Below are 27,469 nucleotides of genomic sequence, written 5' to 3'. Positions count from 1 at the left end.
CCGTCTCTACAAAAATAAATTAGCCATGTGTGGTAGCACGCACCTGTGGTCCCACCAGAGAGGCTGAGGAAGATTGCTTGAGCCTGGGAGGCTGAGGCTGCAGTGAGCCTCTGAACTCCAGCCTGTGTTCACACTCTGCACTTCAGCCTGGAGAGAGTGACACCCTGTCTCAAAAAAAAAAAAAAAAAAAAAAAAGAAAAGAAAAAAAAGGAGAGGAAGGGTGGCACCAGGAGAGTTTGTGCTGAAACCATCATTAAATGGGTGGTTACCTTGCAATGAAAGGAGTCTCACATTCGAGGAAGCCAGACACTGTGATTAGGATTCCACGTCAGCCTGAAACCCAGAAGAGTGCTGGCATGTTCTCTGGAGGCAGCCAATTTTCATTCTGTTCTTGTACTGTCTGGGGACTGCCACTAATTTCCTTTAGCAAAGGCTGCTCTAGGGTAACAGGGCTGAGGGGGCCTGGATGACAAGTAGGACCTCATTCCTAAAAGGGAGCTCAGAAAGTGGGGGGCAGAGCGTTCAACAAATATTTCTTGAATAAATGAATGAGCAAAGGAACATAGCCCTTCCTACTTTACTTCACCAATTCTTTATCTACTTTTCTCTCTATTCATTGGCAGTTCCCAGTTCAAGTCACTGTCAGCTGTCACCCTGCCTCAGCCAAGCTCTGCTCCTCCTTCTCCTCCTCTCACCCATAGTAGAAAAGGTATTTTTCCTAAATCCCAAATCTGATCCTGCCACTCCCTGCCTTTGCTCTGGGGTGTTTGCTCCTTGTCTTCATCCTCACATCTAAATCCTTTTTTGTGGCCCATGAGGCCTCAGGTGATCTGTCCCTGGGATCTCTGCAGCTTTACCTCTTATTATTTCCCTACTCTCTGTTCCACCATTGTTCCCCAAATCAAAGAGGGCTTCCAGGGTTTGGGCTTTGAGGCTGTGACAATAAACTGGGGAGATGTATTAGCGTGCTAAGGCTGCCATAACAAAATATCACAGCCTGAGTGGCTTAAACAATAGAAATTCATTTTCTTGTAGTTCTGGAGGCCAGAAGTCCAAGATGATTGAGGTGTCATCAGGGCGAGTTCCTGGTGAGGCCTCTCTTCCTGGCTTGTAGATGGTCACCTTCTTGCTGTGTCCTCACATGGCCTCGTTTTTGTGCAAATGTGGAGATACAAATCTCTTGTCTCTCCTCTTCTTATAAGGACACCAGTCGTATTCAAGTAAGGCTTTAGCTCTATGACCTCACTTAACCTTTATTAGCTTTATTAACCTTTTTATAGGTCTTATCTCTACTGGCTTCCTGACATTTTAACAAGGCCTGAAAAAAACATTAAAAACACTGAACTTTCAGCCTTTTAGATAGTAGTACATCAGATGCCCAATAGCTATCCTCAACCCTCACCTCATCTTCACCTATCCCTAATCCCCACCCAGCCCCAATATAGGCTCAGGGCTGGGGAAGGAACGATGGGTGGCTGCTGGACTGTAATAATAATTTCTAAAAGTGTGCTTTACAGTATATACCTCAAAATATCAGATTTCAAGCACCATGCCTAGCCAACTGCTGCCCTCTGGACATTTGCACTGGTCCAGAGCCTCTTGCCCAGGATGGAGGTGAAGTGAGGAGGAAAGCTGTAGTGTAAGCTCACTCTTTACACCATGGGAGGCCTGCCCTGGACTTGCTGGGTAACTGCAGTTCCTGAAGGTCTTGGCATGCCTGTAATGACAGCTCAGCGTGGGCTGACTCTGCTTGTCTTGGGCTGCAGGGGTCCATAGGGGAGGCAACTGGTAGGAAAGTTGTAGCCTGCTTTGGTTTTTGCACCCACCAGATGGGCTCAGGGATTAGGGGGGCACTCTCTAGGTACCCACTTGGTCCTGCCCAGCATGTCCCCACAGGCTTCTGGGGATTCTGCCAGATTATCTTTCCCTTTTCCAGGATCAACCACCAGGCTATAAGACCAGACTACTGGATAGGCCCTATTTCAGAAGCAATAGGGCCACCACTAGGTAGCCCCACTCAAGCCGCACCTCTTGCTGTCTGTGTTTGGCCTTGAGTCAAAACAATGGCCAATTGAGACGCACCCGGTCCTTCCTCAGTCTCTAAGGGGAGAAACTTAGGGTGGGTTGAGGATTGTTTCCAGGCTCCAGTGGACAGCTGCATGCAGAATGTGCTGAAGAATACAGATGTGTATCCACATATACAATGCCCTCTGTGTGGCATTGGTTGAACCTGAGGGCCTTATTCTAGGAAATTCCATGGAAGGCCAGATAGTCATAAACCCTGACCAGACCTCCAGCTGCTGCAGTGGTTCCAGGGCCTGCAAGAGTCATCAGCATTCAGGAAGGCTTCAGTGCCAAGCAGTGGAGCTTGCCCCACTCCCCTTCCCCAAAACAGGGATCACAGATGAGTAGGAGGGGAGGAGGCTGGGGCAGGGCAGGCTGAGGAGGCCCCTGTTTAGAGTTAAGGGCTATGCCCCACCCACCCTCCTATTCATCCAATTTCCTGTCCGCCCAGCACAGATGTTTTTACTATCCCTTCTGGGGAAACACCAGGTTCTTCCTTCTGGGTGGGGATGGCAGGCAGACAAGTCCAGACTGCTTCAAGGAACCAATGGCCAGGGATATTGCCTAGGGACAGCATGGAGGTAGAGCCTCATTTGGCAATGCCCTGGCTATGCTGGGGTGAAAGGTCATAGGCCTTGCCTAATCTTGAGCCTGGGAAGGGTCTCTAAGACTGGGTCTAGGTAGGCAGTACCTCCTACTAGTAGCCTTTCCCTCCCTAGACAAAGTTGCTGGGTGGGCCTCTGCTTATCTACTAGTTTTTTATACTAGACAGAGCCCCTTTGACATATGTGGTCCCTGAATCCCCTGCCTCGACCTCAACTGGTGATCAGCAAATGTTTGTTGAGTGAATGCATAAATGAACACCATAGAGCTGTTCCAGAAGTGAGGTATGGCTTTGTTCATACAATGTATCTGGGGAGAAGGGATGCGAATCTCTATAACACGCTGTCATGTGTGACTGTTAAAGATGGTTGTGGATTCATTAAGTGACACACACTGGGTGTACTCAATGAGGTCTGCTAGAGGCCACAATAGTGGGAATGTCCACTCATTCATTTATGTATTTTTGTTCACCACTTCCTGTGTAGGCTCTGGGTGCCAGACCCTGTGCTAGAGCTGGAGACGCAGTGATGAATAGGTTAGAGGCAGTCCCCAGGAGGGCCAAATGGTAAATGAAGTAGACATTGAGTGAAGTCAGGTAGCATGTATGAAACTCATCCATGAGGAGCTTTGGGGCCTATGACTCCAAAGCCATAGGCCCCAAAAGGATCTGGCTCAGGCTAGGCCCAGAAAGGCTTTTGAAAGAAACAACCTTGGCCGGGCACTGTGGCTCACACCTGTAATCCCAGCACTTTGGGAGGCTGAGGCAGGAGGATCACGAGGTCAGGAGATTGAGACCATCCTGGCTAACATGGTGAAACCCCGTCTCTACTAAAAATACAAAAAATTAGCTGGGCATGGTGGTGGGCACCTGTAGCCCCAGCTACTCAGGAGGCTGAGGCAGGAGAATGGTGTGAACTGGGAGGCGGAGCTTGCAGTGAGCCGAGATCACGCCACTGCACTCCAGCCTGGGCAACAGAGTGAGACTCCGTCTCATTAAAAAAAAAAAAAAAAAAAAAAAAGACACAACCTTTTGGGAAGAGAGTGTTCTAGGCAGGAGGAATAACACATTCAAAGGCCAGGGAACTAAAAAGTGCCTGGAGTGGCTGCAGCATCAAGTTTAAGGCTGCACATAAGAAGAGAGACCATCAGGGCTGGATAAAGGGGATTGGCAGCATTGGCAGGATTTGTGTCTATGCTTCGGTCCATGGAATACCTTTGAGAGGTTCTGCATGGAAATAACATGATGGGAATCACATGGTTACAATGTCATTCTGCCTGTGGAATGGAGTAAGGATAGAAGGAGCTGAGTAGAAGAGTGGGCTAGGATGGTTTGTCCAAGTGAGAGATGGTGGTGTCCTGAATTTGGTCTGCCATAGCAGGGTTGAGGAAAAGTAAGTGAACTGAGAGAGATCCACCGGGTAAGATCTCCAGGTGGGGCATGCAGTGGGAAAGAAAAGGGAAGTCCCTGGGAGATGGTGATATTTGCTGAGATGTAGGAAATGTTGGAGCAGAACAGTTTAGGTGGTATGGGGTGTGGTATGGGGGGACGTGTTTCATCCTGGCTGAATCTGCAACTGGAGATGCCCTGAAAGCAGTGGCAGGGGAGTCCCCACACGGGACTACCCCAAACGATCCTGAAATGGTTGGGATTCTGAAGAAAGTAGCACTAAATGCGAGGGTGATCAGTAAAAAGCATTTATTAGGGACATTTCTCAGTCTCTGAGGGGGCTGTAGTACATCCTCCAGGCAGACAGCGAGACAGGGATGTTCTATCTAGGTATGCCTGCTGCAAGGGGAGTCTGGATATGGAATTTATATGAGATTTTAAGGAATTTGGCTCAGGGTCGGGGCTAGTTTCTTTCGGTGTTTTGGGCAACAATCTAAACACCTTTATCAGTGCCTGGGAATGTTTAAGGTCCCAGCTTGGGCTCAAGCCTACAGGAAAAAACCTTTGGCTGTCTGGGTCATAGAGTGGTCAAGGCATTTGGTATTTGTCAGGAGAGAGAAAAATGTGGGGGAACCTGGGGGACCCCACATGAGATAATGAGTTCACTTATAAAAAGGCTACAAAAAAAAAAGGCTGTGACGATGTGGGTCTGGAGGAGACCCGGGCTGGAGATTCAAAACTGAGTGACAGATTTACATGGGTCCAGAAGCCTTTGAGGGTGTGGGGGAATGTCAAATGTAGTGGATTAAATGGCGCCCCCTAACCCCACCAAATTGCATTCATGTCCTACTACCTGGATCCTGTGAATGTGACCTGGATCCTGTGAATGTGACCTTATTTGGAAAAAGGGACCTTACAGATATTATTAAGTTACAGATTAGGGGAGCTATTGTGGTGGTTCCAGGGCCTGCAAGAGTCATCAGCATTCAGGGAGGCTTCAGTGCCAAGCCTGCTTGGATTACCTGGGTAGACCTCCCAATCTGCCCTGGATTACCTGGGTAGACCTACAGCCAATGACAGTTATTTTGATAAGAAACAGAAGGGCAGATACCGAGGAGAAGGGCAGGTGAAGATGCAGGCAGAGATTCGTGTGATACAGACACAAGCCAAGGAACTTCTGAGCCACCAGAAGCTGGAAGAGGCAAGGAGGGGTTTGCCCCTAGAGGCTTCAGAGGGAGCACACCCTGGTAACATTTTGATTTTGGACTTCTGGCCTCCAGAACTGTGAGAGAATAAACTTCTATTGACTTAAGCCACCCAATTCGTGGTAATTTGTTGTGGCATCCCCAGGAAATGAATAGATCAGGAGCCCAAATGGAGTCTGAGGGCCTTATGTTAAGCGCTGGGTGAAGTGAGGCCACAAAGGCAGAGGTCAGAAATGGTATCTTCTGGGTGGAGGCAGGTAGAGGAAAAGGAATGTAAAGACAAATGAATGGCCACTTCCTGCAAGGCAGAAAGACCAACGAGACATGATCCTCAGAAGTCCTGCCCCTTCTCAAGGCCTCAGATTTTTAGGAGGATACCTGACCAATGCTGTGGTCCTGAGCTGCCTGGACTCCGTGGAAGTCTTACTCATGCCCTTGGAGACTAAATCCTACAGTGTGGAGCAAGGTATTGAGGAGATATCCATTCATTCGAGGACTTAGCAAATACTTATTGAGCCCAGTTCTGTGGTGGGAAAATGGCAATGGACAAATGTGTGCATAGTTTATGTACTCCCAGACCTCCCAGTCCGGGAGGGGGGAAGATGTTACCCAAGCGATGATTCAATTTTATCAACTGTGGCAAGTGTTATGAAGCACATAGAGACATGAGAAGCTGTTATGGGAGGTTTTTTGTTGTTTCTTTTTTGAGACAGAGTCTTGCTCTTGTCACCCAGGCTGGAGTGCAATGGTGTCATCTTGGCTCACTGTAACCTCTGCCTCCTGGGTTCAAGCGATTCTCCCATCTCAGCCTCCCTAGCAGCTGGGATTAAAGGTACCCGCCATCATGCGTGGCTAATTTTTTTTTTTTTTTTTTGAGACGGAGTCTCACTCTGTCGCCCAGGCTGGAGTATGGTGGCACGATCTCGACTCACTGCAAGCTCCGCCTCCCGGGTTCATGCCATTCTCCTGCCTCAGCCTCCCGAGTGGCTGGGACTACAGGCGCCCACCACCACGCCCGGCTAATTTTTTGTATTTTTAGTAGAAACGGGGTTTCACCAGGTTAGCCAGGATGGTCTCGTCTCTTGACCTCATGATGCACCTGCCTCAGCCTCCCAAAGTGCTGGGATTACAGGCGTGAGACACTGTGCCCGGCCATGACCAGCTAATTTTTGTATTGTTGTAGAGACAGGGTTTCACCATGTCGGCCATGCTGGTCTCGAACTCCTGACCTTAGGTGATCCGTCCGCCTCAGGCTTCCAAAGTGCTGGGATTACAAGTGTGAGCCACTGTGCCTGGTCTGTTATGGGAGGTTTTGACCTACTCAGGGAAGTAAGGAAAATCTCTCTGCCTCTGAGGGAATCTGAAGGATTTTGAAGGTTTTAATCAGGAGGGGAAAAATTTTTTTCTAGACAGAAGGAACAGCATGTACAAAGGTCTGGGGTGGGGAGGGGGAATGGCCAATTAGAGGGACTGGAAGAAGTTCAACGTGGTTACAGAAGTGAGCAGAGGCCAAACCATGTGGAACCTTATAAAACACTTTTCGATGTTTCTCAAGATCAGTGCAATTTCCCATCTGCAAGTAATGGGCTCAGATCTGCATTTTAAGATCATCATGGTTGTAGTGAAGGAGAGAGGAGAGGGAACAAAAATGGAGGAGCAGCCAGTTAGGAAAGTGTTGCCATCACTCATGTGAAAAAGATGGAGAGAAGTGGGTGGATTAGAGGGAGATTTAGGGGTAAAATTGAACAGACTTGGGATAAAGGTGAAGAGTCTGGAGATGAGGGAGAGGGAGCTGCCAAGTATGACTCCTAGGCTTCTGGTTAGGTAACTGATGGGAAGTACTTCCTTCAGTACAGCAGTGAAGACAGTATGTGTGGAGGTGGGAGATGTCAGGGAGAACAAGAACTCTGTGTTGGACATGTTGCCATTGAGGTGCTGTGGACACTCAAGTGGGGATGTACACTGAACAATGAGTTATATGAATTTGGGGTTCAGGAGTAAGGATAAGGGTAAAGAGAGAAATTTGTGTCACCTGTGTGTAAAGAGAAGAGGGAAATGGAAAGCCTAGACTTGAGCTTTGAGGAACACCCAAACTTTACTAATAGGGAGAGGACGCTGAAGAAGCTTGAGCAGAGGTGGCCAGAGAGGATGAGGGGAAACCAAGGGAAATCAGTGTTCCAGGGGGGCAGTGGCCATCGCTGGGTGTCAAACACTGCTCGGGGCCCTGGCAGATGAGGTCTGAAGAACAGCCGTTGAATTTAGAGATTGGAGGCTATAGTTTATCGAGACCTGGTTTGGTGCTGTTAGGGAGCTAGAAGGCTGACGGCAGGGCCTGAAGAGTGGGAGGGACAGCTCTTTTAGGGCCTGAAGAGTGGGAGACACGTGAGGATGAGGAGACAGCTCTTTCAAGGAATTTTGCGTTGAGAACAGAGACACTCAGTGGGGTCGAATGAGGGTTTTGTTCCCATAGCAGAAACTTGAACACATTTATAGGCCAATGGGAAAGATCAAGTTGAGAGCGGATGGTTGAGCCTTCAGGAGAGAAAAGGGATGATCCATAGGACAGGCTCCTGAGAACGGGGAGATGGAAGGAAGCTTCTGTGGATGTAGCAGATGCAGGAGGGTTTCTGTGTGGTTTTAGCCGAGCTCGGGCCGGTGGCTGAGGCAGGCAGGAACAGTGGCTCACCCATGTTTTATGTGTATTTCCGTGTGCGTGCTCTTGCTTTCCCCAGGTCTGGGCCGCCTGCCTGGCCCGTGTGCCATAGGGAATATCCACACTGGGGCCGGGCGGAGGCTGGGCACCTCCCGCTCTGGGCTTGCTCCCTGATGAGATTCTCAGACCGTGTTTCCCCTCATTCATGAGAGGAAGGTTCACAGAGCAGGCGTGGGAACTTGCCTGGCCGCCAGGGCCTCCTCCCGCTCAGGCTGAGGTTTACTGCTTCTCTGTCCTTATTGCCTTCTAGACTGGATTGGCTCAACCAGGTGTCCACTCTTTTTGGCCCATGGCATAAAGAAGGGTTTGGGCAACCCAGTGTGCCCCAGGTTGTTACCGCCCCCCCTGGCCCCCTCAGCCTTTGATGGGTCCTCTTCTCATGAATCCATCACCCATGCACATGCCACCAGGACTGCCTAAACCAGAGCCTGGGACTCTCTGAATCCCTCTGGGAGCTCGGTCCTGGGAATGGGCCTCCCAATCTTGGTCTCCAGGGGGTGGGCCCCAGGTCTCTAGTCTTCCTCAGGGTCTTCTCCACTGGTTTGCCTCCTCTCCTGATACCCAGTTCCTAACCGGGGTGACCCCAGCCTCCTGTAACAGCCTCCCTGTGGTAGTGCTGGGAAGAAGGGGCCCGTGTACCCAGCAGGGTCCCCCAGGCAATGGGCATGAGCGCAGACAAGGAAATCCGTCAGATTCCAGGAACGCTCTCCCTACAGCCCCAGCGCGGGGATCGGGTCGTGGCGACCTCTCCAGGCGCCCAGGGGCTGGGGAGGAGGGCGGGCCAAGGCCCGCAGGTGGGGGGCGCCAAAGCCAGGCGGGCGCGGAGTACGTGCGGCGGGCTGCGGGCGGCATGAAGGGCGCGGGCCGCCAGCTCCGGCTCCAGCTTCACGCTCCGGCTCCCGCTCCTGCGAGGTCGGGTAGCCTGGACGTTCCCAGGGGTCGCAGAGGACTGCGAACCCCGCCGGAGCCCCGGGAGCTCGGAGCCTGGACGCAGTCGGGCGTGTGGAGCGTGAGGTGGGGACGTGGCGGCGGCTCAAGTGGGTGGAGCCCCCAGCCGCTGCCGGAGGCGGAGTCGCCAAGGGAGGAGGCGCCAAGCTGACCGGGCGACGCCGCGGGAGGTTCTGGAAACGCCGGGAGCTGCGAGTGTCCAGGTGAGCGCCCCGCCCGCTCAGCAGCCAGATCAACCCCGGGGCTGGGGCGCGGGCTGGAGGCGCCAGGCGGTGCGTCCTGCCCGCGCGGGGCTGAGAGGGGCCGGGGCCGGGGCCGGAGCCAGGGCCAGGGGTCGCGCCGCTAGCCGTCCGCAAAGCAGTCCGGGCCGCAACGCTGCGCCCTCCGCCCTGTTTCTGCACCCGTCTGGGTTCTTGTCTCGCCGCCTGCAAGCCTTCCCGAGCTCAGGGTGGTGAGGTCAGCGGCGCCCTTCGTGCAGTCCCCTCGGCGGTCGGGCGGGCCTGGGAACTTGGCCGCCCTTCCCTGTCAGGCTCCCGGGAAGTGGCGGCCTGACCCCGTGCTGCTGACTGTTGGGAGCAGGGGTGCGGCGTCCGCCTGGCCCTGAGGGGCCGCTTCATATTGGCTAGGCCCGTTTTGCACCCTCCCATGGGCTGGGAGTCCGAGGTCTTGTCCTGGCAGGGTCCAGCTTGGAGCCCATTAGATGGGCCATTGGATCAGAAAGTCTTTTCTCCCCCAGACATCCTTGTGGAACCTGCGTTGTTTTTCCTTGGCAGCTGCGGAGACCCGTGATAATTCGTTAACTAATTCAACAAACGGGACCCTTCTGTGTGCCAGAAACCGCAAGCAGTTGCTAACCCAGTGGGACAGGCGGATTGGAAGAGCGGGAAGGTCCTGGCCCAGAGCGGTGTGGTGAGCGCTGTGCTGGAAGGGAATGCGGGCTGTGGGTACTTGCTGGAGGACTGGCTGCCTCTGGCCAGGGGACTTTACGGAGGAGGTGACCCATGAGCTGGAGTGGTCAGAGGAAGGCTGGCAAAAGGGCACTGTGGACAGAGGAACAGCCTATATGAGTGGGAGCAGAGACCTTGGCCAATGCCATTCCTTATGGCATTGTAGTGGAAGCAAGGTGATGGGGAAGGAACACTGTAGGGGATAGCTGTCCACGGACGCTGTCCACAAGACCCTGGAGTGAGACGACGTGCCTGGTACTGTGCCGTGCATGTGTAAGATGCCCAGTTGGCCCTCGCAGCATGAGCCTGGATCAGGGCACTTGCTGCCTCAGGTATTGCTGGGCAGCCCACGTGGGCCCCTGGCCTTTGTGTTTTATTTGACCCTTTAAGATGGTGCAGGAGGATACAAAAAAATTGGGTGTGGTGGCGTGCGCCTGTAGTCCCAGCTACTCGGGAGGCTGAGGCAGGAGAATCACTTGAGCCTGGGAGGCAGAGGTTTCAGTGAGCCGAGATCGCGCCACTGCACTCCAGCCTGGGCGACAGAGCGAGACTCCATCTCAAAAAAAAAAAAGAAAAGAAAAAACAGATGATGCAGGAGAGCATTGGGATCCCTCCCAAGACTGAAACTGTTGTCTTTTGCTGTAGAGTGACACCCGAGATTTGTGCTTCTTGATCTAGACTACCTGGGGCCTCACAGCCTCAGCCCTCTTGTAGGAGATCCTGTCCTAAGAGCAAGGGCTGGGGTTCATCATTTTGTGACTTGGGGCATTCTTAAGTATCCCAGACTTTGCAGAGATCCATTGTCCACCTAAGAATTTATAGGATGTTTTTGGGATCTGCTGCTTGTTCTCAGCCTATATCTCATCTGACATTAATTGGTTTCATAATTTAGTCTCTGTTAAATGAACTTGTATTTCCTTTGGCTTGTACTTAAACTGCCCCTGAAGTGTCCAAGGTGCAGCCTCTCACTGTGGTTCTGGGCCTCAGGGCCCAGTCTCTTTGCTTCTCCCCACTCACAGTGTTTCATCTTTGAATTCTTTTCTTTTAGAGCCTCCTTGTTCTTACACAGCAGAGTGTCCACTGTGTGGCCCAGCCAATGAAGCCACGTAGCAAGGATGGAGTGAGTTGGCTGGGGGCCTCATCCCAAAGATGCTGTCATACTGGATCACCCTAGTTCTTTGAGAGCTTAGCAGGCAGACTTGGTGACAGCTTAGCTGAGACATTGTCTGTGGCGTGTGATAGGCCCTTGTATCCTGTCGAAAGCTCTGCACTGGGGTACTCTAGACAGTGCTTACTTAGTCACTGGTTTAGATTGGCCCCAGCTGATCTCAGTTCATCCCTTGAGTGCCTCCTGCCTGTTTGGCTTCTGACTAGAGCGTGCCTGGGGCTGGAATGAGGGAGGAGAGAGAAGAGGTGGCTGAGGCACTATTCTTGCCTGTGGGTAGCTCGTACTCTGAGATTGCTGCTTCATATTGGCAGCTGGCCATGTGCCAGGGGAGGAGCCCAGCTGTGAGTGCTCATCAAAGGAAGAGACTACGTGGGTGCAGCTCCGAGGAATGAGTCGGTTGAGGGAATCTAGGGTCTCCTCATTTCCTAAGAAGGCCTCCCTTTTTCACTCTGCCCTCCCACATCCTTGGGAGAGTCTGAGACTGTAAGCAAGGCCTTGGCTGATTTGTGGCCACGCTGGCTGATAGTGTGCAGAGGGCTAGGAGGTGTGTCCCTGGCTCCTGGGGTCTGTCAAGAGTTTACTATTAGGCAGATGGAAGTTGGCAGGAAAAGCTGTGATGCAAGTACGTGCAAGCCCAGCAGAGTACTGGAGTGAGAGTTAAACTTTGGGAAAGTTGCTCACATCTAACAATTTGGAAGTTCCTTAGGGTAAGACATCAGCCTGTCCTGGAGCAAAAAGGGCTGGAAGGTCCTGTGGTCTGTGGGCTTTGTGCTAGGGACATGGAATGAAGGATAGAAAGACAGTTGTTTTTTTTTCCTCAGAGCAGAGGGGAATGAAAAGTCTGGATGATTTACTGGAGCCCTAGAAGAGAGTTCTTGTTCAGTTGGTGTCATTGCAGGGCAGAGGATTAAGTGTTTGGGTAGAATGCTCTCCAGCTCAGATGGAATCTGTCTGAACCTGGTAAGAGGCCAGCATCTGCTCTGGACCTCTTGGGAAGTGCTTGCTTAGAGTGTGGCCTGTTTTGTACCTGGCACTCTGAGGGCCAGGGTGTAGTGGAGATCCTCAGGCCTGGGTACTTGTAGGAGCCTGGAATGAGCAGGTCAGAGGCATGTAAGTGTGTGAGATCCTAGAGTATTGGTCCAGTCCTCCGCCTTTTGCTAGAGAACATTGCTTGATGAGCTTTAGAACCAGTGATTGACCAGTTCCAAGGTTATCCCCTGATGATCAATGTACTACATTATACCTGATTCCAGTCTCTCCTGAATTAAATGTTTCAGCTCTTGTGGCGCTCCTGGGACGTGGAGATCGCCCAATTTCTGCCTTGTTTGCATCTTCACTGTCCCCTAGTCTGGACCTTCTTTCTCACCTGGGAATCAGCTGACTTGGGCTGAGCAGCTGGCTGCCTCAGGTCCACTGATGTTTCTCTGCTGCCCTTGGTACTAATGATTGACATAAATTATGCCTAGTGTGGGGCTACCTTCTAACATTTGTCATCACATTCAGTCCTCCAACAGCCCTACGAGATATAGGTCCTAGTATTGTCTCTATTATATACATGGGGAAACTGAGGAATCCTATAACTTGTCCAAGGTCACAAAGCTGGGAAGTGGTATAGAACTAGGGTTTAACTTTTAGTATGTCTGACCCTAGGGCAGGTGTGCCTATCCATTCAACTGTACTGCCTTGCCCTGAGCTGGACTGGCTGGTTATTTGTGAGTGCTGTCTTGTCTAAGGTAGGAGTGACTGCCCATCTGAACTTAAGGGACCATGGTGCTGTTTTCTGGGTCCATGTTGCGTTCCTCCCTCTGGTGAGATTCAGCCAGGGATGTCATGGACCTGCTTTATGAACCTTTGGTGTAACCCATGATAAAGTCCTTAACCTGCGCAGGCATGCTCTTCCTGGGCAAAGTGTGGCTCCCCTGTTTGGGAGTCCATTGCACTTTAAGGTAACAGATAGATTACTGAGTAGGACTGGATGGCTGCAATATCCAGCGGAGTGTGTTTTGTGTTTGACTCTTGGTTCTGTCATTGATTTGTTGTCAGATGTCAGGTATGCAGGAAACCCTCTCTCAGCCTCAGCTGTTTGTCATTTGTATCTATCTTATATCTGAAATGGAGGTAGTTATCTAGCTTAGAAGGTTTGGGTGAGAATTAGATAATAGAAATGAAAGATTTTTGGAAACAAATAGTGGTTATCTCAGACTAGGTTCCCAGGAAACAGCCTGAGACAGAGCTTAAGTACTTAATGCTTTATTGGAAGGTGTAATTGCAGGGCAGCCAAGGTGAGGGAAAAGTGAGGTGCAGGCCCGTGTGATGGCTCAGGCCGTGCGATGGCTCCCGCCTGTAATCTCAGCACTTTGGGAGGCCGAGGCGGGTGGATTGCCTGAGGTCAGGAGTTTGAGACCAGCCTGGCCAATATGGTGAAACCCCGTCTCTACTAAAAATACAAAAATTAGCTGGGCATGGTGGCACACGCCTGTAGTCCAAGCTACTGGGAAGACTGAGGCACGAGAATCCCTTGAACCTGGAAGGTGGAGGTTGCATTGAGTCAAGATTGCGCCACTGTACTCCAGCCTGGGCGACAGAGCGAGACTGTCTCAAAAAAATAAAAGGAAAAAAAGTGAGCTATAAAGGAGGATGGGAGGTGGTATTTTAGCAAGCTGGCTACCCTACACAGAGATGTACTCGGTTACCCTATGAGGGCCCTTTGGTAGCCACTGGGGAGACCAGTCTGGTACTTCAACAGTCTGGAGATAGTGAGAGGAGCCAGAGATTCTAGCTTGGGCCTGGATAGTCTACGCCACTGAGCTGAGGCAAAGTAAATACCCTGGGACCTGGGAGATGGGTGAGACCAAGAGGTTGCAAGGTGGGACATAAGAGGCATCCAATATAGTGGTATATGGATTTTATCCTCGAGTGTAGTTCCCTTTTATGAGTTAGTCTCATCCAGACTGCCAAGTCTCTGCCGAGACTGTGACTGAAAACCCAACTTGGGTTTTGCATGTCAGTTTTAACAGCCTTCTCTGCTACTTCATTGTCTAGTTACTGAAACAAGACTTTGTGGTGGTGTTGATGGTACCCAGGTGGGAAAGTGGAAGTCAATCACTGTTCATGTACCAGATAGAGAATGTATGTGGATAGATACAGATAAACATCTTGGCTTTATTAGGTTCTTGGTGAAGGAGAATATTTTTCACATAAAGTAGTTGTTGAAGATATGATTTAAACCTGGCATGGTGACATGAGGCTGGAGAGGGCAGCAGGGCCTGGTCACGCAGTCAAAAGGACCCTTTGGACTAAAGAGTTTGGACTTTATCCTGATGGCAGTAGAGAGCCAAAGGAGGGCTTTGATAAACCATGCTGGCTACTTTGTAGAGCAGAGGTGGGAGGAAGGCCAGATGAGATGTGGAGAGGCCAGTGTAGTGGGGGCCAGGATGGCTGTACGGGAAGTTAGGGGTGGCTCAGATCAGGGTGATGACTGAGGCTCAGGAGAGTAGGGTGCCCCCCATACTTGCCTAGGGTGCCGTGACAGCAGCTTATGGGCCTGAATGGACATCCACATGCTTTAGTGGCAGGGTCTCCTGGAGCCTCTGGATCCTCTTAGGCTGAACACACAGGTCCTTTCAGCTCTGTTATCCTAGAGTTGGGGGTGGTGGGGAGCCATGTCCAGTTAGGTTTTCCCCCTTCATAGAAGGCAGGCAGCTTCTTGTTCAGTGCCAAGCAAGACCAGTTTGTTCTCAGCAAGCTCATGTTCTGTCTCTAGGCTGTTAAATACATTGTTAAAACTCAAGCTGTTGCATTTGGGTTGCAGCTGGGAGCTTGGCAGAGGGTCTGCCTGATGAGGTAAGGAGAGAAGCTAAGGACACTGCTGGTTTGCAGCTGGAAACATCTTTTCATGGCCATTTGGCCAGATTGTCAATGTCTTTTCCAAAGATCAGGCTTGGTGGGACCTCTGGTGTATGTCTTGGAATTGCCCTGTGTTTAGAAACAGTGCCAGTCGCCTGATGGATGACTCACTGTTGCTGGGGTGTTGGCAGGTTTTGCAGGACCTCCCTGTGGGGGTCCAAACACTGGGGCTGGCAGGGCCCCTTTGGAGTCTATTTGAGAAGGACCTGCTTTGTTTTCTTTACATTTTAAGCATATGATAAAATAATTTTAAAAATTGCTATAGAATTTCTTGTAGAAAGAGTAGAGAAACAAATAAGCATAAAAATAAAAAGAAATTATTTCACCAAGATAGAGCCAGATGTATAACTCTTTTTTTGCATCTCTCTGTATACACACATACATTAATTTTTCCGTACCAAAATGGAATTATAGAGTGCATATTATTTGGGGCCCACTTTTCTCACTTAACAGTATGCTTTGATCTCTCCATGTTGGTATATAGTATTCATTCTTAATATACTCCATAAAAACTTATTGTATAGAAGAAATGTAAAATCTTCTATTGTTGTAGTTTCCTAATTTGAACAAGTCTGAGGTGAAGTATTTTTCATTGTGTTCCTGGTATGAGACAGGCATTGTTCTAAACTCTGGGCATGCAGCACAGATAAAACTCAGTATTGGTTTTCTGCTCAAGGCTGGTGTCACTTTGTTTTTCATAAAATAGAGTTTGACATGGTTCACCTCCAGACATATTCCACTTGGATTTTGAGGGTTTCTGGCAGGGCTTTTGGCAGCACTGGACACTTTGTAGGGGCACTCAGCAGGTACACATACTTTCGCCTACTCTGTCTTAAGCTGTGGGCATAGTTATAAGATGGGATGGGGATTGGCCTTTCCCACATTGTGGGGCACAGTCCCTCTTGGATGCTGCCTCTTCCCAATCTAACCCTAATTAGAGGACTTTTTGTGCAGAGCCTTTTGAGTTAAGGGGCCCAGGCTTGGGAGAAATGGGGTAGGGCTCCACAGTACCCCTGCCTGAGATGTCAGTGTTGATGTGGTAGTCTGGGAGCTGCTACTTGGAGATGCCCAGCTCTCCAGGCTAGCAGAGTTAGTTATCCACTTTTCCCACCAGAGCAAGACTTTGCAGGCTCTTGGTAGGCAAGTCATCTGTGATTACCTGTGATTCTTTAAGGCTCTGCCCAAACCCCATCTGTAATTCTTTGAGGCTCTGCCTCCAGGCTGAGATTCAAGAATGGGCTCAGTCTAAGCCAGATCGCACATTCCAGAGAAATGACAGCTGGTATTCATGTAATGAAGAAACCTGGCTTTTCCCTGAGTGCTGTGAGGTATGAACCATAGATGACAGGAGCAGAATGCTTTGAAAGGAATGGACAGACTTCCTCCCTGGAATTTATCTGGCCTCTAAAAAGGTATGCAACTGTAGCTGGAGAGACACCTGGGGAGAGATGCTGGGTTCCCCACTTCCAACCATGTCTGGTTTGGAATCCTGCCTGAGCTCTGTTCTCCCACCACCCCAGCTCTGAGGAGCAGTCAGGTGGTCCCTTTCTGTTCATAGATACATCCTCCCAGCTCTATGTTTTCACTGTCCACTCCCTACATACATACAGAAGGAGCTGAGCCTGAGCCAGTCAAGTGTTTTGAGGAACAAGGAACAGACACTCAATCCCTTAGGTGTAAGGGGCTTGTGCAAGCAAGAGAGAGGCCTTCTGAAATCCTGGGATAGAGAAGACAGTATAGTAAGGCCTTGAAGCAGACCTGTGGCTAGAACCAGGAGGGCCTGGACTCTGCCTCAGGGCCAGCCCAGGCCTACTCACTTTCCCTGGATGACTAGCTGCTCTGACTCCCTAATGGACTGCTCAGCACAATACTCCCTACCCTGCAGCAGGTTCCAGGTTGAAAGATAATTGTCCTGTGTGTCTTGGGACCCCTACACCTAGACTATGACAGGAAGACTGTCAGCTCTGCAGATCTTTGGCATAGGCATGAACACATGGGGCCATTCACTTATTCTTTCCTTGTGATAGAGGATCCCATTTGCAGATGGGAGTTGTGGTTGGCCTTCTCTGAGCCTAACTTGGAATCTCAATGGATTAGGATTTCTTCTGAAAGAGTAAGATGAGGAATGGTGGGTGTGCTGTGTGTCTACACAAGTATGGCAGGCAAAAAATTGATGAACTGGCTTTAGCTTAGACTTAGAATTCTGTCAGATAAGGCTTATGTTTTTTGGGGAAGCATTTGTGTTTCCTTTGTTTTGCTTGTTTTCTCGTAGTAGATTTGCATTTGAGCACTCTAGTAGGGTGCTTAAAAGCAGGGCAGGAAGAAGACTGGCAGAGCTGGGGTACAGATGGGTGCTAATCCTCCAACACAGTCTAGGCTGCATGGCTGAGCTGGGAAGACGACATCTGAAGCTTCTGTTGTGGACTGAGGGTTACTGCCAGTGGGGCTTGTCTCAGGTTGTGCCTATTTCTGGACCGATGAGAAGACAGTAGCTGGCCCCTTTCCCATGTCAGCAGCCCAGCCTGAGGTTTTGGCCATGTGTAGCATATTCATTTTTGTATCCTGAGTGCCTAGATCAGTGCCTGGCATCTGCAGGTCTTCAGTAAATATTTGTGAATGAATGGTGACGGGCCAGTGAGGACAGTGTCTGCCAAGGAGCCTTACTACAGGAAGAACACTGTCTGCCCAGGAGACTGTCTCCCCTGACTGCTCTTTCTCTGGCAGGTGCAGACTGGGAGGGGTTAGTTTTATTTCTCTTCTGGCTGGCTATCTGTTGTACACCTTAGTTTGGGTGTTGGTACCCTGGAGGATGTTGTGTCAAATTATCTTTCTGTTATTATCTCTCGTGTAACAGTACACGAGAGCAGTACTTGTGGGCAGGTACTTGTTCCCTAGAACCTGGCGCTGTCCTGGCATGTGTCTTGGAAGATAAGACAGAAACAAACAGCAGTCTGTGAAATAAGAAGGAGTGGGCCAGAATCTTGGACTGATAGACCGATGGAACCAGAGCTGACTATACCCCGCTGTGATTCCACCTTCCCATGGTACAGGTGGTTGCTGGGAGTAGAGAGGATGGGCTTTCTGCCTAGGGCATATGGCTTCCCAGAGCAGCGACCAGAATTGAGCACACATCACTGGCTGCACGCACTTTGTTCTTTCTGCTGTTTATCCTTTTTAGCTTCTGTGTGCTAGGCCAGGATTTTGGTATGTTTGATTATGTGTATCACATGGTATCTGCATATGTGTTCACATGCCTATGTGTCTCTTCACCTAAATTACTTTTTCATGTTGTTGATCCAGTGATTGTCATTGAATGCCTTTCAGACACTTCCCTCTGTGACCATGAAACTCTGGGTGTCTGCATTGCTGATGGCCTGGTTTGGTGTCCTGAGCTGTGTGCAGGCCGAATTCTTCACCTCTATTGGTACGTGCCAACAGGACTGTCGTCTCCCTGACACCTTGGCTCACCTTGGCCACGGATATCTCTGGCTGCAGCCTGTTCTCATTTAGAGTGGGATAGCCTTAATAACTGGTTTTGACCAGTTCTGAGAAGAGTGAAACTGGCAGAGTTGCTATTTTCCCCTATACGATCCCAGTGATCTGGTTGTTCAGGAAGCCAACTGTCTGAATTGGGTCTTTCTCCCTGGGAAGTGCAGGCTGCACTTGGGCTCTCTGGTCTTTTTGACCACCTTGCCCATGGACCAGAGAGTGGTTCTGAGCAGCAAATCCTTTGTATCCTGAGGATCAAGCTTTTCCTGTCCTTCTGACCTGAAGTTCAGAGCTTTTTATCCTGTGATGTGCCCCCAGGATATCCATGCCTGAGTGTCATGACCAGTTATGTAACAGTTGGAGAATGAGATTTAGGTCTACTTCTTGAGTGACATCCAGTGCATTTATCTCAAATGTCCCACTGGTGCCTCTGCCTCTTTCTCTCTGAAGTTGGGAGATAGGACCCCATGAGTGCCTAGGCCCCCTTTAACTCCAAGTCCCCATAATCCCCAGAGAGCTTACATGTTCTTGTCCCAGGGGACTTGCTTCTGTGCTGGTATTCTGTGCTCCAAGGAAGGAGGCTGGACATCCCTCTTCTGTTTCTCACTGGTGCCTTTCTTCTCTCTCTTGCAGGGCACATGACTGACCTGATTTATGCAGAAAAAGAGCTGGTGCAGTCTCTGAAGGAGTACATCCTTGTGGAGGAAGCCAAGCTTTCCAAGATTAAGAGGTGTCCTAAGTCCCCATACCACCCTTAGTTGGCCCTCCTTCCCTTCTGCCCCTCAAGGAACAAGGAAGCCACTCAGGGTACCTATTAGAGGAAGCCCTTGAGAGGGTGATGTGGGGCTGGCCTGGTTACTTCATGTCAGTCCTTGAGAGGAGCTAAGTGCATGGGCTAAGGAGTCACCGTTTATTTTGTATTTAAGACCTTTTCCCTTAAATTGGGGGTCCCAGCTCTTATCTAGATTAAGGGGCTAGAAGTATCTGTGGGGAGTTACTGTATTCATTTTTCATTGCCTCTTGATGAGAAGGGCCCTAGCACCTGGCACCAGGGAATTCTCACCAGAGAAATTATCACAGGTCAAGACGTATGTGGGTGGACGCATTACTCTTCCTTTTCCTCTGGTTCCACAGCTGGGCCAACAAAATGGAAGCCTTGACTAGCAAGTCAGCTGCTGACGCTGAGGGCTACCTGGCCCACCCTGTGAATGCCTACAAACTGGTGAAGCGGCTAAACACAGACTGGCCTGCGCTGGAGGACCTTGTCCTGCAGGACTCAGCTGCAGGTGAGGGACGGTGAGCAGGTGCTTGAGTGAGCCCATATGTTCGTGTGCTCATGCCTGGGCTGTTGTGTCTGAGCCTGTCTTGGGTCTGGGTGTTGGTGGGCAAGTGCATTATACAAACAGGACCCTGCTGGTCTCATGGCTCTCTCCCTTCTCTGTGGGGACCTGGAAGTTGGCTGTCCTTGGTTTTTAACGTCTAATGATGGTTAGTTCTTTTTTTAGCGTCCTTTTTTTAGTGTCTGTCTTTTCTTATTTTTTGCTAATGACATTTTTCCGATTATACTTTAGTGATACATGTTTATAGAAAAGTTGGAAAACACAAAAACAAGAGAATTATAATTCTTAATCCAATTGCCCAGTGGTGAGCATTATTAAAATTATAGTTTTTCTACCTATGCATATACATTAAAAAAATGGAACTATACATACATACCAGGGCATGCAAACTCAGTTGCTTGAAGGGACAAATGAATTTACAAGTGTCAAGTGGGCTGGATGGTGGGACCAGGGCAAGTTGGGGAGCATAGGTCTCATCTAAATTCATTCCTATTCATATCTTTTACAAACAAAGTGTATCTGATGGTAGATTTGTGACAGAAGAAAAAATTCTTTCTGAATTTCACCATGTTGGCCAGGTGAGCTTCTTTATATGCTATTCAGTGTTCTTCTGCAACGTGGTTTTAATGTCTGGATGGTGATTACCTATCAGATGGTGATAATCTGTCATAATACTGTCAAATGGGTCAAGTAATTGGATATGGGATTTTTTCTGAATTATCAGCACCTTTTTACATATTTCTTGGTGTATACTTCTGATTTTTTTTAAGGGTAAATTCTTAGAAGTCATATTTATAGGTCAGAGTGTGAACTTTTTAAAAGCTTTAAACTATACTTGATGCTTTTGTTGTGATAATACTTTTTATGCCCTAATACTTTCCTGTCAATAAGAAGAGATGGTAGGGTGGGCCTGGAGGTGGGCTCTCCTAACTCCTAGCCCTGGGTTTAGTCCTCTGGACTCACTGCCTTTTTATTTTTTTGAGACAGAGTCTCACTCTGTCACCAGGTTGGAGTGCAGTGGCGTGATCTCGGCTCACTGCAACCTCCGCCTCCGGGTTCAAGCAATTCTCCTGCCTCAGCCTCCTGAGTAGCTGGGACTACAGGCACGTGCCACCAAGCCCAGCTAATTTTTTTTTGGTATTTTTAGTAGAGACAGGGTTTCACCATGAGTTGGCCAGGATGTTCTTGATCTCTTGACCTCGTGATCCACCCATCTCAGCCTCCCAAAGTGCTGGGATTACAGGCGTGAGCCACCACGCCCAGCTGCCTTTTTTTTTTTTTTTTTTTTAAAGGGACAGAGTCTCACTGTATTAGCTCAGACTGGAGTGCAGTGGCTATTCACAGGTGCGATCGTAGCACACTGCAGCCTTGAACTCCTGGCCTCACGTGATCCTCCTGCCTCAGCCTCTTGAGTAGCTGGGACTATAGGCACAGAGCCACTGTACCCAGCTCTTCACTGCCTCTTTTCCCTGAGTTGTGAGTGCTGATTAACTTCAGACTAGCTGTCTCTCTGGCTGAGACATTTTAGCCCATGTGGCCAGACTGGGTTGGGCTTGGGGGCAGGGTGGCCTCTGGAGAGGGATTGGTGAGCTCAGCCAGGCTGGAGCTGTGCCCAGTGAGCTCACTGCCTCCAGAAACCACGTCTGCCTTTCCCAGACTCCCGCCTCTCCACCTGGGCCTGCAGCTTGGGACAGGCTGTTCTGCCTGCACGGCAGGAGACTAAGCCTACCCAGATGACCTCCCCTCTCCAATCTTGTTCTCCACACCCTACACTCACACCATCATCTGGTTCCTTTGGAAAACCTTATGATTACCTAGAAGGAGTTAGGTCAGGCCCAGAGAATAATTGGTTGTTTTCATCTCTGACTTTTGAGTTCTTGCCCCTGAAATGAATGGGGCATGCTGACAGTGTGGCTTTTCCTGGCAGCATGTTCCCCTACCCCCACCCCACCAGATTCTAAACTCTTTAGAGTCCCTGACCATGTAGCTATGAAGACAAGGAAGGCAGGGTTACAGCTTCTTGGTCACTGTCCCCAGTTATAGCTGGAAGTGGATGTTTAGGTCTGAAGTCATAGGTGGCAGTGGATATAGCTGCTCTTGGGGAGAGGCTGGGGAAGGAATGGCCTTGTTCCCCTCTCATTTCTCAGCTTAGAGGCAGAATTGAAGGCCCTAAGTCACCCTGGGAAGGCTTGGCTCCCACCTGGAGCCCTGGGATTGTGGGAGGTACACATCTTACTTTACAGCTAGGGCTTGGAGTCCCAGAAAAGCCTCCTTGGAGTACTTCTGTGGTCAAAAGCTCTCCCAGGCTTCAGGCTGTGGTCTTGAGCACCATAACTGGAGAGCCCATGCCCTGAACTCATTGCAGGTCTGAGTGGTGGGAGTACAGAGGAGAATAGGCCCACCATGGTCTCTCAGGGGACTGACCTTGCTGGGCTGGTGCAGCCCCACCTTGGTCCTTGGCCTGTCTAGGTGGTCCCTCAGCTGTCAACCTAGGGGGAGGGGGATGACCTTTAGGACTTTCATCATCACCTTTCTGGATGATAAGTGCCAGTGGTCAGTAATGAGTGGCCAGCTCGGCTTCATTAGTTAACTGTCATTGTCCCTTGGACTCCTCAACTTGAAATGTGGGCTGGAAGTCTGTGTTTACCTGACTGGCCCAATTACCCTGGATCAAGGTTTTCGATGGGATTCATTTTCCACTGAGTGGTTGACAGTTCTTCCCTGAGTCCTCTCCCGTGCTCTTCTCAGTTACCCTCTCTATCCTCTGTTTCTTCTGTCTCCACCAGCTCTGACTGAATGCTTTTGAGCCAAGACTTCTAGACTCCTAAATATTAACTAATATGGGGGGCTGTTTCTACTTAGTTCCAAAGAGCAGCACGGGCAGTAGGTACAGTGAGGACTAAGAAAGGAAAAGTCCCCATAGACTGGAGTAATCAGGGACAACTTCCTGGTGGAAGGGGCAACAGCCTTTGAGGGAAGGGGTGGGGAAATTTCACTAGCCAGAGACCCTCTCTGTGGCTGCCTCTCTGGTCCCAAGTGGAATTCTGCCCCTGGATCAAGGGTAATCTCTTGTTCTGACTCTCATTTGGAAGGTTTTATCGCCAACCTCTCTGTGCAGCGGCAGTTCTTCCCCACTGATGAGGATGAGATAGGAGCTGCCAAAGCCCTGATGAGACTTCAGGACACATACAGGCTGGACCCAGACACAATTTCCAGAGGAGAACTTCCAGGTAACTCACCACTCCAGGCGTTGCCTGTCCTGCATGTGTCTCTTTAGTGGCGGGACAGGTTGGAGCCACCACCGACTTGTGGCCTCTACCCTCAGGTGCACCTCTGGTGTACCTCTTCGCTCACCATTTTGTGCTGGACTCCCTCTCCCATGACAGGTTTCTCCCTCAGCCACTGCCCTGCCACCTCCTTCCATGTATTAGCCAAGGCCCTCTCCTCTTGTGTCTCAGAAAAAGCCAGAGTTGCTGCTCAGGAACCCCCTCCGCCTCTGTCTCCAGAGCACCGCACAGATCTGCATTCAGACCTGCTTCCTGTCTCCCACCCTCCAATGTCTTTTCATCTAAGACTGATCTGGGCTTAGTGTCCCCCTGTCCTGAGTCTTCTTAGTTACAGTCTCTGCTCCTATACATTCTGTCTCCACCTCTCCGGGTTCTACCCTTGAGCTCACATATAGGCTCTATTCTTGCTCATCTTACACTTGCCTTCCTCAGTATCTGAGACTCTTTTGAGTCTTTGCTGCTGATCCATCTCTTCTTCCCTCCTGGTTAGGCTACTGGATAGAGTAATCTACACTCTGTCCACTTTCCTGGTTCCCATATACTCCTGAACTCACAGTATCTGGCCTTTTTCCCCCCTGTTCACTGATCCTGTTCTTGCAAGGTCATCAGTGGCCACTTGGCTGATAAACGCAGAGAACAAGGTTCACACATAATGTTCTTTAACTTCACAGCAGCATTTGACAGATGGATTGCCTCATTCTTTGTGATGTTCTCTCCTCCTTTGAATTCTGGGATACTGATATCTGCTTCTCTTTTAGCCTCTCTGGTCATTTTCTCTCAAGTGGCCCATCTCCCACTGACTTCCCAGTGTTAGTGTTTATAAGAAGATGTTTTGAGGGCTACTGGAGACCAGTAAACCCAGCAATTCACTGTGTGAGGCCCATGCAGACCCAGCTTATTCCAGCTCCAGAGCCCCAGCTGCCCACTTTAGACTCCATTAGAGAGAGGGCAGTTCAGGGCACCTGCAAGATCTGTTCACCCTGTAGCCTTGAGATTGGTTGCTTGGAGAAGGGAACCACACTCTGGCATTGACCTCTCATATTCACTCAGCAAACCCGTGAGTGTCCTGAATAGGGATATGGAGCAGAAGGGAATTACTCCCTAGGACTCCATCCTTACCTCATCTTCTCCCTGAACACCTTCCCCAGGTGAGCCCCGCCATTTCCATCATGTGAGGTGGATGACATCCAGATCTGTGTTACCTGCCAAGGTTTGTCTCCTGAGCTTCTAACCAGCGTAGACAGATGCCTTTGGGACATCTCTACTTGAATGTTCCATGGACTTCTCGAACTTCATGTGTCCTGAACTGAAATCCTCATCTCCTTGTGAACACTTTACCTTCCCCCTCATCCTTCTATCTCAGCAAAAAGGACCTCCATCCTCTGGCTGCCTAAGCCAGAATCCTAAGGCCTGTGGATTCTACCTCCTTCTCTCATGTCTTCTGTACTTATCCTCTGACTCCAGCCTCACAGCCACTTTTTTCTCAATTTGATTATCAAAATACCATCCTGACTTGTCTCCTACTTCCAGCTCACTGCTTAAGACCATCCTCCATATGGTCTTAAGCACACATTTGTTCACATGAGTTCCCGATTACTATGCTTAATTTCCAAGGCTACACCCAAACTCCTCCTGTGTGTGATCTTTGGGGTCCTGTATTGACTCTATTTTCCTGGCTTCCTTGCCCATTGTACTCAGCTTTGCCTATCACTCAGCTCTTTTGTCTCACCCCTCTATAGGAATACCTTTACCCATGTCAGCTGGGCTACTCCATGTCTGATTGCCTATCAGCACTTAGCTCAGCTGTCACTCTCCCAAGTGCTCTCCAGGGAGCAGACATTCGAATTGGCTTCTAGGGAGGATGCTGAGTGCCAGGGAGCCATTCTTAGCATTTTTGGCATCTGGGAGACATGTTGATAATAGCTACTGGTCATTAGCATCCTGGGGATCATAGGAGACATCTTCATATGTCATCTCATTGAATTCTTGGAACAAGCTCTTTAAAATTGATATTATCTTTATTTAGAGATAAGGGGACTGAGACTTAGAGAGATATGGTATCTTGTCTATAGTCACACATTGGTGGGCGCCCTAGTGAGGCCAACACAGACCTAGCTTAGTCCGGCTCCAGAGCCCCAGCTCAGTCAGCTATGTTACTCTGCCCCATCAATGCAGGTTCCTGGGCCTGCAGAGCCAGAGGAGACCTGTGGAGAGGGACAAAGGGCTCCAGGAGCCCCCTCATCCCTGGCCTACCTAGGGACTTCATCTTGTGTTTACTCTCCCCAACTTCCTGTTCCTCATTATTGGTTCCTGAGCCACCGGGGTGAGCAGACCCTGGTCTCTGAAGCATTTAGCCTACTGTGTAGGGGTTTCATTCCAGGCAGAAAGAGCCTTCTCTGAGTTCTTTTGTGTCAGCCATGCCCCCGTTGCTGTTAATGGGGCTGTGGGGAGTCTTCCTTGCTTTCCAGGGAGAGTCACAGCCCCTACTTCCCCTCCATGGTATCTGCTTTCTCATTATTCTCTGAGGAACCGCACACATAGTCTTTCCCATCTTGAGCCCACCCTAAATCCTGCATCTTCCTATAGCTACTTCTTCATATTGGCTTGAAACTATCTTCATGGTCACTTTCCAGCACTCCCCCTACAGCAGATGACCGTTGGTCATAAGACCCACTGAGCTGATACTCAGCAAGGTCCCTGCCACTTAACAGCCAAAGCTGGCACTGCAACCTTGGCTCTTGGCCTCCCTTGATGTCTCTCACACCACTCCCGCTCCCTCTGTTTCTCCTGTCTTTAGTTCTTTCTCAAGGTTACTCATTGTCTGTTCTTTCTGGGTAGGTGTTCCCTGGAGCTCTGGGCTCAGCCATCTTCTCCATTCTTTCCTTAGAGTTCCTGCAAGCAATTTTCCTCACCCATGGCTTGGTTGCCACCTAAATTTATGTTTTTTATATTCAGCTAATTTTCCCATCCTCCAGACTCATATGGCAAGCTGCCCACCAGACATCTGCTTCTCTGTGGTCCACAGGACTTTCCCATTGTCCTCAACGATGCTTCCTGGTGGGTTTTTGGGGCTCCCCCTAAAAAGGCCCCTTCCCACTTGGGAGACGGGGAATCTGAGGCTAAGAGGTTGGCTGTGAACCCCAGTCCAGGGCAGGGCCATCTGTCTGTGCTCACTGTGTCAGCGGCCCTTTAGGATATGCGGTCTAAATGTCTGATGGGGTTCTGCTTGGTAGTGCCCCCCATCCAGTGGCCCAGGCTTTCCTTGAAGCGGGAATCTCTTTCCCTAACCCAGAGGCTCTTTGGAGCCTGACAATTTACTTCCCCTGCTGTAGGAACCAAGTACCAGGCAGTGCTGAGTGTGGATGACTGCTTTGGGATGGGCCGCTCAGCCTACAATGAAGGGGATTATTATCATACGGTGTTGTGGATGGAGCAGGTGCTAAAGCAGCTTGATGCTGGGGAGGAGGCCACCACAACCAAGTCCCAGGTGCTGGACTACCTCAGCTATGCTGTCTTTCAGTTGGGTGATCTGCACCGTGCCCTGGAGCTCACCCGCCGCCTGCTCTCCCTTGGTAAGGAGATTCTAGGGGAAGGTAAGATGGGAATGGAGAGTGGCAGAGGAACTGCACTGTGCTGGCGTCTACCTGACCCCTCTCCTGGGACTGAGTCAGTTTACCCTGTCACTTGGCCAGTGACTAATGCATTACTGACTTTAGGTCCAGTCCAGCTTCTTACTAGCTCCTTACCCACCTCAATCCTGGCCTTAGCTTTGCCCAGTCGCTGATAGATACACTCAGGCCTGTGGCACTTGTGGCCCTTTTTAATAAGGACTCTGAGTTACGGTGTATCTATCACCATGCAGGACTACACAGGGTGGAACCTTTATTGCATCAGGAGTAACCCAGGAGTCAGAATGTACTTTAGGATTGCTACAGTGACAAACAGTGGCGGTGCTATTAGAGGCCTGAGGTCTAATAGTCGGACTTAATATGGCATTGATAGTGCCTTGTGCTGTTGAACTGAAGAAGGCCAAAAGCACTGTGCCTTTAAAACTCATCTACCTCTTTTTTTTTTTTTTGAGGCGGAGTCTCACTTATCCAGCCTGGAGAGCAGTGGTGTGATCTCAGCTCACTGGAACCTCCGCCTCTGGGGTTCATGAGATTCTCCTGCCTCAGCCTCCCAAGTGGCTGGGATTAGAGAGGCACATGCCCCCATGGTGTATTTTTTTTAGTAGACATGGGGTTTCACCACATTGGTCAGGCTGGTCTCGAACTCCTGACCTCACATGATCCACCCGCCTCAGCCTCCCAAAGTGCTGGGATTACAGGTATGAGCCACGGCGCCTGGCCTCTGTTGGTTTTTCAGTTACGAACAGCATACTCTGGTTAGATGCTGTGGAAGGTAGAATGCAG

The 27,469-nt window shown here is 50.0% G+C and overlaps 1 protein-coding gene across 9 annotated transcripts in view; it reads left to right on the top strand.

Moving 5' to 3' along the window:
• P4HA2 (prolyl 4-hydroxylase subunit alpha 2) overlaps positions 1-27,469 on the top strand; it is a 103,166-nt gene that overhangs the window by 58,962 nt on the left and 16,735 nt on the right. For 2 of the 9 annotated variants that reach the window (XM_025386926.1, XM_025386931.1), the window contains exons 1-7: positions 9,050-9,123; positions 9,694-9,829; positions 18,266-18,365; positions 19,064-19,160; positions 19,565-19,716; positions 22,863-23,000; positions 26,390-26,629. In XM_025386926.1, the coding sequence (XP_025242711.1) occupies positions 18,284-18,365; positions 19,064-19,160; positions 19,565-19,716; positions 22,863-23,000; positions 26,390-26,629 (709 nt within the window). In that variant the 5' untranslated portion in view covers positions 9,050-9,123; positions 9,694-9,829; positions 18,266-18,283. Of the gene's footprint in view, positions 1-8,822; positions 9,124-9,603; positions 9,830-18,265; positions 18,366-19,063; positions 19,161-19,564; positions 19,717-22,862; positions 23,001-26,389; positions 26,630-27,469 lie in introns of those variants that run through there. The other 7 variants (XM_025386928.1, XM_025386933.1, XM_025386927.1 and 4 more) reach the window with 5 other exon arrangements.

This window comes from Theropithecus gelada, chromosome 6 (genome assembly GCF_003255815.1).
Source record: "Theropithecus gelada isolate Dixy chromosome 6, Tgel_1.0, whole genome shotgun sequence".
Lineage (NCBI taxonomy): Eukaryota > Metazoa > Chordata > Mammalia > Primates > Cercopithecidae > Theropithecus > Theropithecus gelada.
This window is presented reverse-complemented; position numbering and strand designations above follow the sequence as displayed.